Below are 17,667 nucleotides of genomic sequence, written 5' to 3' on the forward strand. Positions count from 1 at the left end.
TCACCTTCTATTACCTATCACCTCGACACTAAATGCGGCACTAAAGCTTCGTTTCATGTAGCTTCCAACATATGCGTTGGGTAGGCATAATTTTTATCATTATGTTAAATATATTTTTCGTGTTTGGGTTTCCTACAATCCGCTGTCAAATAAGTAGCGTAACTTACCTCACTGCTGACGCCTGTTTCAATCACCTTGCTCCCTTAGCTGGGACTACGGAATAGCGAGGATGAGAACTTAGCTTCCGTGTTCCCCTAATTTCGTTTATAAGTAAAAAAAGGACTATTTACCTCTACTCGTTTCAACAAAGGGCGCCGTGCAAGCAGGTAACACTCGCTAGCAGTATGAAAGGGAACACGAAATTTGTTTTCAAGCAACTATTCATCGTGACGCGTTGCTTAGAACCTGACAACGTGAATATGGATCATAAGCATATGGATCATAAATATGGTATAAGCTTCACTCTGCATATTCTGTGCTGTGGAATACTTTACTTCGGTGTAGAAATTCAGCCGGGGGCTGTGGCCTCTTGAAAGCGAACGTTGACTTTCTCCTGACACGTTGCCTGCTGAAACTATTTCTTGGCATATTGCCCGCCACGCCTTCTTTTCTTTTTCTTTGCCCACATCAATGCCTAGAAGACCCGCTAATGGCAACCGCGCCCAGACCGGGTGCGCGCGTGCGTCCGATGCCGTGCAGTGGCTCGCACAAAGCAGTACATGGGTGAGCGTATCTGCACGAAGCACGCGCTTCGGTTCTTACGGCCAGATGACGTCGTAGCAGAACTTGGGGAAGGGCTTGACGATCATCAGGATGAGCAATTGCAGGGACAGCAGAGACATGCACGTGTCCCTGCCCGGGTGGCCGCACCGGTCTTTGAACTGGTCGCCCAGTCCGAACAGCCCCGACCGACCCTGAGTGAGAGCGGAGTGGTCGCACAAGATGGAGGCGGTTATACAATAGCAGAAGAAAATGTAAACACCATGCAGTGAAGTTATGTGTTGCGTAAACGACTTGTGACTGTAACCGCAGCCAAGCGTTAAGTCCTACCCCCACAGAGCGTTACGTGCGCGTCTGGCTACGCGCCTGCATTGTACGTGTGTAAACGGAAAATCAGACGTCCACCCGTTCGTAGAAATTGCTACAAAGGAAACCCATACGGATTCCTCGAGAGAAAAGCCTCAGAGTTGAAGAAAAATTCGTCCTGGTCCGGGATTCAAACCCGGGACCACCACCTTTCTGGGGCAGCCGCTCTATACCATCTGAGCTAACCAGGCGGCTAGCAGGTGGCAGGGCGAAGTCGAATTTGTCGACAACACGAAGCAGCGGCAAGTGTTTGACGTAGTAGTTGTGCGGAAACTCGCAAGGTGGGGAGGTGGAGAGGCTCTGCGGAAACTCGCAAGGTGGAGAAACCTTTGCAGGTTTCTGAAGAACTACTACGTCATTTTACTTGTGTGCTATACGTACGTGTGCGTTAGTGCGTGTGTGCTGCACGCGACTCACGCGGCCAGACGCGCGAGTGGCTGCAGGTCTGCATGTGCCAGGGCGGTAAGTCATAGTGTGCGAGTCCAGAGCAAGTGGTGCTCAAACAGCGGCCAAAGCGGTTCGCGTGCCTGTCCAATGGATGTAGACGGGATCACTGACCAGCACTTGTAGGGGTTGCGCACTGTGCTTTGGTGCGTTGGCAGGACCTCCTGAGAATTTGCTCACGCACTTCGATGCGGCTGTATATAGTGGCGACAAAAGCAAGGAGCGCCGGAGCTTATGGTAAAGCGTATCGTGAACTATAGTCGCCCTTTCCACATTCAGACACGCGCTGCCGGGCTCCAAAACGCGTTACCAGAAAAGTAGCTAGAGGGGTGCGCTGTACTTCGTGCGGTTCGCTGCTCTAACCAACCGTAACCATGTGCCTTCGCGCCTCTGCGTGCACATGCAAAAAGCTGCATACTATTAAAAAAATGTCGCAGTTTCACTCGAAAGGCGCAGCATCGATTGAGGTAGCAAATTATTAGATAGCTATACGAAGTAAACATATATTGTAGTTCTCTGGGCCTTATATGCAAACATTCGCTTACTAAATACGTAAATTAACAAGTATGGTGTCATATGCGTACAGGCAAACATGAACACATCTCACTCAATAACCGCAGATACTCGCTGCAAGGACCCGAAGTAGGGCCTGCAGTATTTTATAAATAATAAAAAAGACGCTGGCATGAGGAAGAGTGGGAGCAGCAACGAGCGAATCGCCCTTCGCGCTGCCTCTCGCTTCAACGTGTACTAAGCAGCGAGAACACAGCGCACACGGAGCGAACCGCACTCGGCTCGCCTGGACTTTGTAACCCACAGCAGATGGCTTTCCAGATAGGGCCCGCGCGTCCACGCTTAGTCGCGCCACACGCAACCCGGATGGATGGATGGATGGATGGATGTTATAAGCGTCCCCTTTGGAACGGGGCGGTGGGTTGCGCCACCAAGCTCTTGCTATTATACTGCCTAGTGTCCTCCCTAGGTTAAACCATAAAAAAGAAGAAAAGAGCACTACGAACTACCACACCCAAATTTTCTGATCACCTATTGCGAACTGTGCTTTTGTACGTCTCTGTTTTTTGTCGCTGCCGGAGTAGAGCGCCCCCTGCTGCTATGCGCGCGATGCAAGACGGCGCGTTTCCTTCCCACCTTCCTCCCTTGCGCGCGTCAGATCGAACGCCATGCTTCTCGGCTCACCCTTACACGCTTTCACTTGCACCCACAGCATATACGGCGCGTAGCCGCTATGTTATGGCACATTAACATGTATAGGAGAGGGCTGCAAGAACGATGTAAAGCGAGCACTTGCATACTGCGGTAGAACATCTTTCAAACATGTTTTAGTCGCAATGTGACATCTAATAATAACACCGTGTATTATTATGACTCATATATCAGGCTATCATTCAAAGGCAACCTAAGCGCTACAAGTGCACCTATGGCTTTGAGCTTATGTAGCGTATCTTTCAGTGTTCGTACTACGGTGCACGATTGCACGTGCATAGCGCATGAATCGCGTGCTAGTCAAGCAAGTGCGATGGCGACGCCCCAGATTTGCTTACCTCCCTGAAGAAGGCAGTGTAGAAAAGTGATGCGTATGTGTTGGTGAATTGGAAGGCAAAAAGCTTGATGACCAATGCGTCATTGTACATACTTCTCGTTCTGTGGTTTTCTGAAATATGAAAGGAAATACTCAGTCCAATGTGCGTTTATAATTGTGAAACTTAGCCTTAAGACTCGCATGTCTGAGCAGAAGATTTGCCGTCCGCGTCATGAACAATGTGTATTAATATTTGTTTATTTTTTAGTTTGTTTCTATATTTATTCTAAATAAGCGTGTGATTAGGCCCGAGCAAAAACCACGCCGCTTATATCACGCATTTAAGCATACTTTGGCTGGACTTACCCCACTCTGTCAGCTGGATTGCAGCGTATGAATATATCTGCCGAACAAAAAACCGCAGTCAGTCAGAACATGTAAGAAATTGTCAGAAGTTTAATAATGTGCTTTTGGGCTTAAACAATACTGTACGTATGCAGGAATTACAATTTCTGTGTTATATATACTTAAAAAAAAACATTGTCTAAAACGCATACTTGAGTTCATTTAGTTGCTGTCAGAACTGCTACTCAATTACTAGAGTTCAATGAAAGAAGCGTGGCTTCTCGCGAAGTAAATGCATAATGGCTGCGAATTGCGCGTCTGGGTGGTCGTCGTACCTTTCCCAAAACCATGATGGAGATGGTGTTGAGCATCGGTGCGACGATGGAGCCGTGCACAACTTCACAAGTTGTCTCACCGTTGCAGTACGCGTTGTACATGTATACTTGATATAAAGTTACGGCCAGCACGCTGATTAGTACCACGATGGACTGAAAGAGAAAAAAATGGGGCAACGTAGTATTTAGGCTCGCTGATAGGCTGTTTAATATGCTGACTGAGCAGTCGGATCTATGTTATTATCAATGCCCGATTAGGCTTCATTTTAATTTTATTTTAGAAATTTAGAAGCGCGACCGAACGGGAGTTAACTTGTACTTGAAATAAAAAGAATAAGTTATTAGAAGAAAAATCTGAGAGTTCCTTCTTGGAAATGCACCAAAAGCCCAATTTCAGTAATCCGGTGGAATAATAACGTATCCTGCACAAAACATGTATGATCTCATCGGATTATTAGATATGCCGGTTACGGGGTTTGCGTTATTAGTTTTTTCTACATAGTGTTAAGAGGAAGCTTTAGCTCGTGCCAAACTCCGATGCGGCCTATTCAAATACATGCAAAACGCAAGAACGTTTTTTCTGAGATAAACCCCTGGACCAATTTTAATTAAATGTGTTGTAGTTGAGAGAGAAAGTTAAATTCTAGTGTCTATTGGTAGCGGAATTTCGATTTAGATCCTGAATTTTGATACACAGATTTTCAAAAATTCGGAAGTTGGAAAAGAAATAGAAGCACGAAGTTTACAAACTCATAGCTCTACATCAAGAGCAGATATCGCGGTTCTGTAAACGGCATCCGTTAGATCATTCAAAGCGGACAAATTCGATACGTCATTTTATATCTTACGTGAATTTGTTACGCTGTTTACAAGGGTTCTGCAAAAGGTGTATTTCCATATTACTAAATTTTTCCAGATTCATCTGTAACTTATCAATTTTCTCCGCTTTAGATTTACTATTACATGCAATTCACAGAATTGCATTATCATTTTTCGTTGCTGAGTTACAGAGCTGTAAACTTGATAGTTTGCTTCTTGAAAATTTTTGATTTTCGCCAATTTTTAATAAAACCTTTACGACCTAAATAAAAAATTGGAAGCCAACAGTCACTAGATAATAATTTTTTCTTTTAAATGCAGCAAACCTCGTCAAATTTGGTGCAGTGGTTGCCGAGAAAAATGAATTCTCCTTTTACATGTATTTATAGGTGCACCCGAGCTAAAGCTTCCTCTTAAGAGGAAGCTTTAGCTTGGGCCCAACTCCGACGCGGCCTATTCAAATATATGTAAAACTCAAAAACGTTTTTCTGAGATGACCCCTGGACCGATCTTAATGATATTTGTTGCATTTGAGAGAGAAAGTTAAATTCTAGTGACTGTCGGAAGCGGAATTTCGATTTAGGTCCTGAATGTTGTTACAGCAATTTTAAAAAATTCGAAAATTTGAAAAAGATTTGCGGTACGAAGTTTGCAAATTCATAGCTCTGCATCAAGAACAGACATCATGGTTCTGTAACCGGCATCCATTAGACCATTGAACGCGCACACATTCGGTATGTCATCTTATATCTTACATGAATTTGTTACGTTGTGTACAAGGGTTCTGCAAAAGCTGCATTTACACATTAATAATTTTTTTTAGATTCTTGTGTCACATAAATTTTGTCCGCTTTAGATGTACTATTACACGCAATTTACAGAATTGTATTATCATTTTTCGTTGTTGAGTCACAGTGTTGTAAACTTGATAGTATCGTCTTTTGAAAATTTTCGATTTTCGCCCACTTTTAATAAAAAATTGAGGACCTAAATAAAAAATTCGAAACCAACAGTCATTGGATTTTAGGTTTTCCTTTTAAATGCAACACACCTCGTCAGATTTTGTGCAGTGGTTGCCCAGAAAGACGAATTCTCCTTTTACACGTATTTACATAGGAGCGCCCGAGCTAAAGCTTCCTCTTAATAACGCAAAGTGGAGATGGGATGGGATGGGAAAAAGAAAGCGGGAAGGACTTCTCGTATTGACGTAGCTCTCACATGAGGTATGAAGGATGGTTTAGCTGTAATTTGTTCTACGTTTTATACACATAAACGCTTTCTTTAGGCAACCTCTAATCGAACTAAAGTGATAAACGTTACTCATTTCAATAAAGAAATTGATGAAACGGAGAAAATGTGAACAATTCGAGTATGAAGTTAACAACTCTTAACTCTGCAACAAAAAGATGTTGCAGTTTCAAATGGTTCAAGAGGCAGAAAATTATTTATTTCATATTACTCCAGCAAATACTACCATTTTGTACATAACACGATCGCATAACCCGTGCAAACAAAGACAGTATTTTAAGTAAACCATAAAATAATAAAGTAAGTTTGCTCGCTCTGTGCACTCTGTGAGCTGATTATGGAGTTAAGATGTCTGTCTTCATAACAGAGTCGTAGAGGATGTAAGCATCATACTTCTTTAGAATGGTTCATTTTCGTCAGTTCCAGCAGCACTATTTCAGAGGATATATCAAAGGAATAAAAGTCTCCGCCCACCATAACTTGAAAACTACCATTGTCAGAACACGCCATTCTTGAAGGCCGATACCACAAGCTATCACAGCAGATGTTGTCGAAGGCATTGCTACAATTCTTGAAGACAAGAAATCTGCGAAAACGGTTTTATCAGTAACTGGTCTTTATTGTGCTGTACGTGGCCATGTGCTGTGGTAGCCTGAGTTGACCGCCTCCTGTGGGGATCGTGTGACTGTGCCCTCTGACGCTACATCTCTCTACTTCCCTCTTATCTTTCTGCAGCCCCTTGCCTTGTCCTTCAGTGCAACGTAGGAAATCGTATTTTATGCTGTGGTTAACCTCCCTGCTTTTCTCCTTTCTTTCATCTCTCTATCTGTTAAAAGTCTGTTTATATACAAAAGATCTCATTTAGGTCGCCGTAGTCAGTTTAGCATCCTGTCGTTGACAAGGCACCGTGCTTACAGAAATACTTGTACTTTGGGACATTCTCCGCTGCTTTCTTTTTCTTTTTTTATTCAACCGGTGCTAGAGGGAAGACAACAACGCGCGCACATGTCCCGCACCCTTACATAAGAACGGAAAGCTGTAAATTTCCACACAGAGAATCAGTGAATGCCGTGTCATCTCCGCGTCCGAGCCCGGATCACACGAATGTCACAAACACTGACAAGCGAGAAAACGTAGGATTATATTTCATAATAATACGTTCGAGTTTCAGTTCACACCACTAGCCCGTGTACATTTGATGTTCGTGCTCACGTGTTATAAGGCCCATCCGTGGGGGAGAATGCGCGTTGCCGCATTAGGACAAAAAATTATTTTTGTTGCTTGGAAAGGAACGATGCGAAAGATACCACAATAAATTATTCAGTGGCCAATTCTAAGTGCTGTAGCCCATTTGGTTCTATCAAGACGTCAAAAACTGAACTGCTCTACGCTCTCTCGGTGAGAAGAAAATATAGCAGAGAAGAACTAAACATGGAGACAGTAAACTTTGCATGCGGAGTGTGGCAAGTGTCCCAAGTTCTTTTCTCTTTTCTATCTTCTTTACCGCTCAATCACAGAACGGCCAAGAACGTAACGTTGCGTGCTGTCGCAGTGGGGACTAAGGCTGTTCGAATTGTTCCCCTTGATCTAAATGAAAAGAGTGCTTATATATGACGAAGGGATCAAAGTCTCCAGGATTACAAATGTTACTTACGTCGACACAAAATCATCTCTGGTGTGAAAAAAAGAGTCGCAGTTTCGCCAGGAAGGCGAAGCATCGATTGCGATAGCAAATCAGTAGACAGCTATACTAAGTTAAGACAGTAGTTTTATCCGCCGTAATAACTTGGAAACATTCGCTTGCGAAGTGAATTAACTAGCATGGTGTCAGCGCGCACAAGCGAACATGAACACATCCTACACTATGAGCACGGATATACTCGCTGTCAAAACGCCGGTGCGAGCAAGCACGGCAGCAGCAGCGAGCGAAGTGATTTTCGTGTGGTCTACCGCTTCAACGCAAGAACGAAGAGGACGCAGCGCGCACAAACGTATGAGCCGTCTGCAGATGCTTTTCAAGATACGGCCACGCGGCCGTGCAAAGTACGCACTTGGCGGAGTCGAAGCCACTTCCTCCTCCCTCCCGCCCTGCCTCCGCGGTTTCGCCCATATATGGCGCGCGAGATTAAGTGGCGATCGTCAGTTTCCCTTGCACCCCGTCGCGAAATACGCAATTACTGCTGCAGCACAACGCACCGCCCCTCCCCCCTCCCTCCATGGTATTTAACGCGACGGAATACGGCGCGTTTTCTTCCGCTTTCTTCCTTCGCGCGCGCCAGATTGAGCCGCGATCGTCGGCTTACCTCGAGTACTTTCACTCGCACATACAGCCTACAACGCACGGCGACGGTGTTACCGCCCTTGGACTTTATACGAAACATCACGGCAACGACGACGGCAAAAATGTGCCTTAAGTGTACATATATTTGCTATCGCAAAAAAAATTAAGGATGAGGGAGAAGTGGGAGAGGATGAGAGGTGTGTGGTCATTGAAAGGAAAACAGCATTAGCAAGCCCAACGAGAAAGTCTAACAGGACAACGATGACTCCTGACGGTGGCATAACGATGACGACGACCTCAGGATGTCTCAAGTGCCGCGGGCCCTGTATCAAGACCTGTGCGACGACGAATAGTCTTGTTTTCAGGTGACTACATCATCCAAGGAGACATAATAACAAACATTATGAATACATCTGGAACAAACGACACGAAATGTAATGCGCCCCGCGTCATTGACCAATGAGTCATTGGCCAATGTTGCCGACGTACCATCATCACGAAGAATCCCACCGAGCAGCAGTACTTGGCAATACGGTGCGACATGGGGTAATGCCAGCTGAGCTCGCCCGTGATGGGGTCCCGCACTGCCACGGTGCCGTAGTACTGCGGCATCTCGGGCTCCTCGGCCGAGAAGTGGTCCACGTTCCAGCGGTGGGCCAGCGACGCCTGGCGCCGTTTCCAGATCTCCAGGAATACGGTGCCTGTGCCCGTGAGCGCAGAACGTGGTGAGGAGGCGAGCCGTTTACGACACATCCAAAGTGTTTCGCACAGCTCAACCACGGGAAAAATATTTGTCCCTTACTTTGTCACGGCTTGATCATTTAGCGTAAGCATGGCGTTTTCCGTGATTATCTTGGGTTTTACCTCGTTGTTTGTTTAAACTGCAGTGTCTTTTATTATTTTTTTGTGCAGCAACTCAGAATTACAACTCGTTTTGTCACAGGTCTTCAGAAATGCGAATTCTTTGGTGTGTACACATTGCTTTATCTGGGTGGCATTGGAGCTCGACGCAGCGCTATAGTAGCCTCTTCAGATGCACTGCACGAAGAACGAAGGGAAATGGAATGATGTACAGATTGACCTAGTTGGAAAAATAACATATTTATGACTGCAAATTTGCTTCAGTAGAGCTAATATAAGAAGCTACAAGTACCCTCGAAGCCGACTTTCTTCACAGCCACCTGTACCACGATATTTGAAGCTGTCGCAGACGCAACGTCAGCCTTCTAACAATTATATCATAAAATCATATGTACTTCCTTAACGTTTACATTGGAATGCGACCAGCAGTTCATTGATCTTCCTGCAGGCCACGTTGTCACTCGTAAAAGAACAAATATTAGGCACCAAACGCGCCGGCGTGTCGGCTTCTTTTTTTGTGTGCATGAATCAGTATGGGCAAAGCTATAATTCTACGCTAGAATTGTTCGTAAGAAAGCATTTCAGCCAATGCTGGTGTCGGAAATGTTATTAGCGAAGGTGTCCGGCCAATGCCAAAGAATACTTACGAAGGAAAGTTTTGGGAATGCGGCCCCTGCTGCAGGTTTTATTACCGACCGCATCAGCCGCACTAGAATGGATGCGCGATACAAAAATGCTCGTGCATTTAGGTTTGTGTATGTTGAAGAATTTCAGGTAGCTAAAATTTAGCCAGAGTCCTCCGCTCTGGCGTCTCTCACAGCCCCAGTGCTGTCTTGGCACGGGACTCTCTTCAAATCCACGCACTAAACACACATGATCAACTGAACCAGTTATTCGTCCTCGTTTATATTGTTAGAAAAGTGATGGGTGTGCTGTAAAGGGATAAATCAGCATGCAAAAAAATATTCTAAAAGGCCGCACTAATATAATCCGTAAGGAGCGTGCTCGGCGAAAGGAGAGAACGAATTGGGACGAAGGAAAAACAGGAAGAGGGAATAAAACTGAAATACTTGCATATACACAATTATCATGCCAGGGTACTAGCACCATGCGTCGCCTGCCACCTCTGTCAAAGGGATTAATCACTACACCCAGGACACTGGAGTTACGGTAGTCCACGTGAAACCGATGCGCACGAACCATTTCGTCAGAATTATGAACTTTTTCTATCCTGACTTCAATAGCCATGGTATGACTGGCACTGGCGTGTTCATAGCGTGTTAGTAATAGGTGCAGAACCATATTTTAGCTCAACTTTATTGATACGCTCACAATTAAGTACGTTATAAACAGGGATAAGGTGCCTCAGAAAGGCGGGCCAACGTTTCCATAGGAGGACCTTCAAAGGCGGTCGCGTCATCCTCGGCAGGTTTGTTTTAACAGGCTAGTGGAGTGACGTCAGGTGCGGTCGTTGTCGGTGGCGGTTGGTTGTAAAGGGAGACTGAAAATAAAATCAGCAATGTCGTTTGACGGCTCTAGGCGTGATTTTTTTCTCACACGAGGGGACAAGAACAGGAGAGTGGGAAGGCGCTAGAAAAAAATAAAACAAAAAGAAAATAGACAAAGAGAAGCACATAGGACGGTGGGGTGCTGGGAGAGCGAGAGGTTAGGGAACCTTCGACGGTATCGCAGGTGGCGTGCGTATCTGGTTTTAGAAGAGCCTGCCGGTGTGCGAGTAACAAAAAGACGAGTTGAAAGAATGACTTGAGTAGCATTGCAGCAATGTGTCGGGCCATATTCAAGGTGCTATAATGGCAGCACACAGTCTGGGGGAAATGGATAGGGTAGTTGGAAGGCAGCGGCTTGGTCTTACAAGGGACTCAGTAGTTCGGCGTAGGCGTCGTCGCAGCGGCATTCAGAAATGGCACGACCCGGTTTGATCGAGGCGCCGAAAAAAGGTATCCTGGCGTCCGAGACTTAAGAATGTGGTGGCGCCGGTCTTTAAAACAAAAAATAAATAAAAGAACAGAGCAAAAGAAAAAGAAAGAAAGAACAGGGGAAAGAAAATGAAAGAAAGTACAAATAGGAGGACGACAGGACAAAAAACTGGAGGGGCCAGGTGTACACGGGAAAAGGGCTCGTGCGTTTGATAGATGCGTAAAAGCGTGAAACAGATAATAAACTCAGTGTTAGGGGGGAGGGGGGATGAACTGGAAATGGAGGAATAGGTGAGATTGAGAATCTAGGTTAGCTGGTGGCATAACGTGTTTTGTGCCTTTTTTAATGATATGGCAATTTCTGGTTCAAGTTACAGCTTTTAGCGATTCTAAGTTGTCATGCGCCAAATTGATCCCCGTCGGGCGTAGGCGTTGAAACTTGTGTCAAGGGGTGTGGGAGGCATGATTCTATATATTTACTCTCGCAAGGTGAACGGAAATTTGCTTGTAGTATATAGAGCCTTGCTTTATCAAATATAAGGCCGTGTTCATTGAAGTAGCTGGCTACTGCTCCAAGTAAATTCTGTTTTGTATCTGCGCGATTGCCGTTGAATCTTGCATGAATTTGTTGTCCAGTCCCACCTATGTATTATTTGCTTTAAGTGGCACATTGAAGACAGTAGACTACGCTGATTGACGTGCAGGTGCCCCCCAAACATAAACAAAATCCTACGAGAATACCACCCACTATTATCAAGTAACGAGTGTCTGAGAAAAGCCTTCCCAGTGGTACCAAGGGCGACCTGTTGCCGCAACAGAAACATTAAAGACATGTTAGTGCGCGCAAAAGTCAGCCGACATCGTTCCCCCGTAATAAAAGCATGTTCTCGCCCCTGGCGCAACACCTGCAGGCACCTTCAAGGTGACCTTAAAATTAAAAGCACCGCGAACAGCTATACACACGAAGTGAAAACTAGGTTGCCTTGCGCTAGTTCCGATGTAATTTGTACGCTTGAACGGTCCTTCTTTAAAAAATAATATCTCGACGAAACGGGAAAATCAATGAACGTCAGGTTTAACGGACATCGCTTCATAGGGTGAGAAAGCCACAGCACAGTCCTATACGCCTATGAACAGTGTAAAAGTCAAGTGCAAGTTGCACCACAATGAGTTCGTAAACAGTCACAAACACACACAAACGGCCATGATGTAGACTTCGATGAGCATATAAACAGATGAGGAATTACAGTGTTAAAATAATTCACGCACAACAAAAAATGTATGACACTTAATATACAAGCACTAATAATTACAAATAATGGAAGAATGTCTTAGTGACATCGTGTGATTATTTTTTTTTTCATTTTCCAACATATTTTGTTTATATTGTTGTTTCTGCTATGAGAAAAGGAGTAGCCGTCACAATTATAAGGTGACTACCGTCTCTTTCTTTTTATTTTCATTTCAATAAAAAATACAACGGACATCGCGCAGACACAGCTAAAAAGCTTCCTAAAGCCGTCACCAAGCATTTCAACCAATCAGGTCATAACTTTGATGAACTTAAGCTCTACATCCTACAGTCAAATTTCCGTTCTGTGCGAGACAGAAAATAGAGAGAACAAGTTCAAGACAGTGCAACCGATAGGTTGCAATGTCATTGTTTCAAAGGGAGCTTTAGAATCTATTTGCTATAATAAATTTCAAATTACAGACAACAGCACCTAGTTATTTTTATTTTTTTTTGTTTTTTTATTTATATATTTATTCATTTCTTTTTATTCCAGGAGTACCATTTTCTGCCGCTACTTTTATTCTCTCTTTCAGAGACACGATAGTTGACTGACTTCTAACAAAACAGATAATACCCTCTCTGCCTCTTGTCATCGTCCAGGCCCCTTCTACGAAAAAAGGAACCCACGTTGACTCGTCAACCGACTGACACACGACGCTACCTCACATTCCTCCCGCGACGTTGAATAGCACACCTTTCTATTAAATTCTATACCCTCGCCGCTAACACACCCTCGGTCGTTGCCTCGCCAAACCACCTTATTCCACTCTCCTCTTTAGAACTGTACCTATATATACTGAGCGGAGGAAAGCATATGTCGCCTTGGCGTATGGCACCCACGAGCGATGAAAAACTACTGGGCCACCTGCTTGCGTTCAGCAGAAGCAGCTCGAGGAGCAGGCTGCGTGCTATCGCTTTTACATCTGCGTCCTTGAATGCTGTGTCGGCAGCGCTCTTCGATCTTATTGTGCCCTATTTATGGCTTCGGTGCCAAATAGGATTGACGGGGCTCTTGACATGGTCCCATTCTACGAAATATCGATTACGAAGAGGGTACAATAACAGCGACCATGCTCATGTAAGCCGTTTCCGTCCCTTTCGGTCGGAAATGGTGGTCTCTGGTAGGTTCCTTTTTGACATTAGGCTTGCCTGCAAGAACAGGAAGGGCTGTAACAAAATATAAGTACTTATTGTGCTTGTATTATTATTTATCGCAGAGTGCCTTCATTGTATGTCAGTGAAAAAAAAGAGTAAAAAAGAAAGCCGCTTCTTAAGCGTGAAATTATGAGAAACTGTGTTCTGTTGAAGGCTACCGACCAATCACATTGTCAAACGTGGATTACAAAATTTTTGCGAAAGTTCTATCTAGTAGATTGCAATTTGCGATGTAAATTCTAATTGGTTCCCATCAGACGTGTGGAATCAGGGGCCGATCAATTCAAACCAACATACATATCGCCCATACACTTCTTCATTACTGTTATGGTTCCACTGAGCAGCTTGCAATGCTCCAGGTAGGCCTTGCTAAAGCTTTTGATCGTGTCAGTCACTCCTATTTATTTTCTCTTCTGGAGCATGCCAGTGTTGGCTCCGCTGTGCTTAAAGGCGTTAAGCTTTGCTACACCTGTTGTACTACTCGTTTAGTTATTAATGGCCAACTCTCTGAGCCCGTTTCCATTTGCTCTTCAGTAAAACAAGTTTGCCCGATGTCCCCATTACTATTCACCATTTACCTGGAACCGCTATGCTTAAGCGTAATTCAGTCGAGTTACATTTATGGCTTCAATATACTGGGTAATGAAGTAAAAGTCTTAGCTTATGGAGATGATTGAGCGTTCTTCTGCACGGATAAGACCAGTGTTGAAAAGGTAGTATCGACAACAGAGGAATTCGGCAGCGTGTCAGGAGCACGAATGAACTCCTTAAGAAGATTAGGCTTATGGTTTGGCTCATGGTGCTATACACCAGAACAGTTTGCAGGCGTTAAATTGACTGATGTTCCGCCAAAGTTTCTTGGCGTGTCGCTTGACGCATATAAATTAAGCGCACACTATTGGAAAGAACGGGGTTCGGCCCTGCAAAGTTACGCCCAGGCATTCGTTCCGCACCAACTTTCTATTTTTGGTAAAGCCGAGGCCTGCAATAAGTTCTTGGCCACAAAATTTTACTATGTATTGCAAGTTATTTATTGTGCCAGGCTTTACATCCAACGCTTTCACCGAACCTTTGCAACCTTCGTATGGTCTTCAACTTTTGAGCCCATGAGGCGAGACAATATATTCAGGCCCGTTATTGAAGGTGGGCTGGGTTCAGTACATATTTATGTGCAGCAAATAGTGTCTCGTTTTTTCTTTTTTCGCGATACTTCGCATCCTATAATTCGGTCATTCATGCAAGTCGCACTTGTTAATGCGTTACCTGATTTAATTGTTTCTTCCAATTTTTCTTCGCGTTTATGCTTGTGAGAGGGTTCATGCAAGAAGGTTATTTGGCGGTTCGTGTCCTGACAGTTCGGTTTTCCACTGAATACTTGTACTCTGTGTCGCGTAAAACCTTATACAAAGATTTACGGTCCATGCTATTTCCGCCTCCATTTTACCGATAATTAGACACTAAATGGCCAGGCCACGATGTACTAAAGCGGCTTCGCAAAATGTATTTATCCCCTTGCTGCAAAACATTCTTTTATAAACTTCGTAGTGAAACCATACCGGTAAAAACATGGCTACAGAAAAAGGGTATCTTTGTCTATTCTCTCAACCGTCGCCTTTGTGACGTGCCAGAGACAATTGAACATTGTTTTATTAGATGCACCGACGCAATCCTATTTTGGGATGTCCTCCAACGGGCTTTAAAAAAAGACATTGAGATTAACGGTCATACTGTGCGATACCTGCTGCCGACCTTTGATAACAGTGCATCTTATGATACGTTTTTTCTCGTGGGAATGCACAGTTTATAGAAAACGCGAATGATGGACCGAAACGTCGAAACGGTGGTACCTACAAGGTTACATTTTATCCGAGTGACACTACACCTAAAACAGGTTTATGATGGACTTGATACACAACCGGACTGGTACGCCATCTTGGTGAGGTGCCTATCCTTACCACCTTTCTAAAGTGAAACCAACGTTTCTACCCACAGTATGAACGATGCCTTTTCTCTGTGTGACTTTCATTATGCGCTCCATTCTCTGACTATGCACAAATGGTGAATGTCGGGTTGATTACTACTGTAATAAATACCATGAAAGAAAGAAAAAAAAAGAAATCATTATTTGGTCCGAGGGCACTCCAGATTTCTCACGTGGAAGGCTATGTACACTCAGTCTGCGCAATGTCTCCAAATAAACGAAATTGTCGAGTGGCTGAGGGGCCCTTCGCTTACAGTGATCAGCGCCACCATACAACGAAAGAAGTTACTGATTACGGGTCACTGGATTCATGGAGGCGCTAATAGTGCCCTGAGCGAGGAAAGGCACGCTCTCGCAGCACTAGCAGCCAGCTACGGTTCATATTCTAAAGCTTGAATCGGTTTCATGGACTACGGTAATTTTTTGTAAGGAAAGATTGACACAAGCTCCAGATAAACCACTTCTATGGGAACATTGAAGCACGGATGTTAACCATAACATTGCGTGCATGTCAGTGCACGTGCCTGTCTGTGCGTTTGTGCTTGTGTGCATGAGCGCGCGCGCATATATGTTCGGACTAGCGGTTGCTCTCTCCTGCGCGCATAATTATTTTGTGATTTCTCATAAGCGCGCTGCCTACGCCTTGTAGTGGCACGAAACACGCACGCGCAGCCATGTCGTGCCTTTAGACTGAAAGGCTTCGACAGCATCGCGTAGTCACGTGAAAGTATTGAGGCGCTGGAACACGTGGTGTTGCGGAGAAACGTCCCCTTTCTTGTCGCGCCTGGGGAAATGATGGCGCTTGAGAGCGCGCAACTGCATATTCGGTCATCAGAACAGGTGCGTATTGCACGCTGCGAGCATATTCAGAAGGCAGGTGCTCTAGCCAGCTGCCCGGCGCTATCGAGTAGGTGCTTACGGACGCTCGCAACAGTGCAGTGCGAATTACGGTGACACTCGGGGAGCACCCGTCTATAGGTGTCGTTTACTCAGACCTGCGCTCCGAAGCGCAAACACTAGAGGGCTGCGTAAGCAATACAAAGCAGGTAATTCACCTTCTACGTGAATGTCATCAAGCAGTCCAAAAGGACAGCTACAGTTTTAACGGGGCCCTTCCCTCTTGCTTAGCAATAACCCGGGCCGAAACCGCGATATTTCACACGCTGGGTGCACCGTAAACTAACATCTCGATTTCACGGCGAACGTGCTGGCGAGAGAACCAGCGCAGCGTCACTTCAACGACCGGTGGGACTTGGCCATTTTCCGTGGCCTTGCATTCGACAAATTGTCGGGAGGATCGGTCGATGCGCACCTCCGGTAATGGACTCGACACACGGCGGAATCGAGGAAAGAGAGAGGGCGAGAGGAAGGAAACACAAAGCCGTGCTAGCCACTCACCCCACAGGCAGACCGTGAAAGCGAAGAAGGGTGTGAGGAAGGTGTCACCGGCAGCCTTGATGACGTCCACGGTGTAGATGATGGCGTTCACGTCACTGCGAGCGAAATCACGGAATGAGCGTCAGCGCATTGACCGCGTGACACGGCAGCTTTAGTTATTCTCTCTCTCTCTCTCTTCCATGGTATTGGCCTGCGTCTACACGACTCGCCACTTCTGCGTCGACGGTCTATATGCTGCTCGAGTTACCACAGCTGAGTGCGATTAATGGGAGTGGCGAATCGGACATTCTTCTACCGTGTATTTCTTGCGAAAATGACCGAGTGTCAAAACGACCGGCACTTCTGTTCAGTTTCCAGTGTACTTCGATTTTCAAGAACCAGGCAACTGAGCTCTCGCTCTGTTCTTCGAAATTCATTTCTTTTCAGAAAGAAATATAGATACAGACATTGGAAGAGAGGAGCCTGAGGCATATCGCGGCTTAGCAATAGCGACGCATCAGTGTCTCACACGCAATCGTGGATCGACTACTGAATTCCATCCAACTAGTTTAATTCTCCAAAAGTGTTCTTTGCTATAGTGCATGCAGATCGTTCAACGAAATAAATGCAGATACATACTACGAAGAAGTGGTATTACGCGTGGAGCTGCTTTTAACAATGCTTGAAATTATAATTTTCGTGTGAGCAATTTCATTGCATCATACGCATCCGACTCAGCTGGAGAGAGTGAAGAGGATGGAAAACTGGGCGAGTTGGTATTTATTAATGACAAATGAGCAACAGCGCACTGAAGACGAGGAGGAAGGAAGACGTAGACACAACACAAGTACTGGTGTTGTGCCTACGTCTTCCTTCGTCTTCGTTTTCAGTGCGCTGCTGCTTATTTGCCATGAATAGAGAGAGTGTTCGAGTTTCGCGGTACTGCCAGTCGGGAAAATAAATC

The 17,667-nt window shown here is 45.1% G+C and overlaps 1 protein-coding gene across 1 annotated transcript in view; it reads right to left on the minus strand.

The window, feature by feature from the left end:
* The window catches only part of LOC142578166 (anoctamin-7-like), a 94,247-nt gene that overhangs the window by 40,087 nt on the left and 36,493 nt on the right, over positions 1-17,667 (minus strand). Inside the window, exons 10-15 of the mRNA XM_075687566.1 lie at positions 16,725-16,819; positions 8,588-8,799; positions 3,751-3,903; positions 3,437-3,473; positions 3,093-3,202; positions 763-914 (exon numbers count right to left, since the gene is read on the minus strand). Coding sequence (XP_075543681.1) covers positions 763-914; positions 3,093-3,202; positions 3,437-3,473; positions 3,751-3,903; positions 8,588-8,799; positions 16,725-16,819 — 759 coding nt within the window. The remainder of the gene's footprint in view (positions 1-762; positions 915-3,092; positions 3,203-3,436; positions 3,474-3,750; positions 3,904-8,587; positions 8,800-16,724; positions 16,820-17,667) is intronic.

This window comes from Dermacentor variabilis, chromosome 4 (genome assembly GCF_050947875.1).
Source record: "Dermacentor variabilis isolate Ectoservices chromosome 4, ASM5094787v1, whole genome shotgun sequence".
NCBI lineage: Eukaryota > Metazoa > Arthropoda > Arachnida > Ixodida > Ixodidae > Dermacentor > Dermacentor variabilis.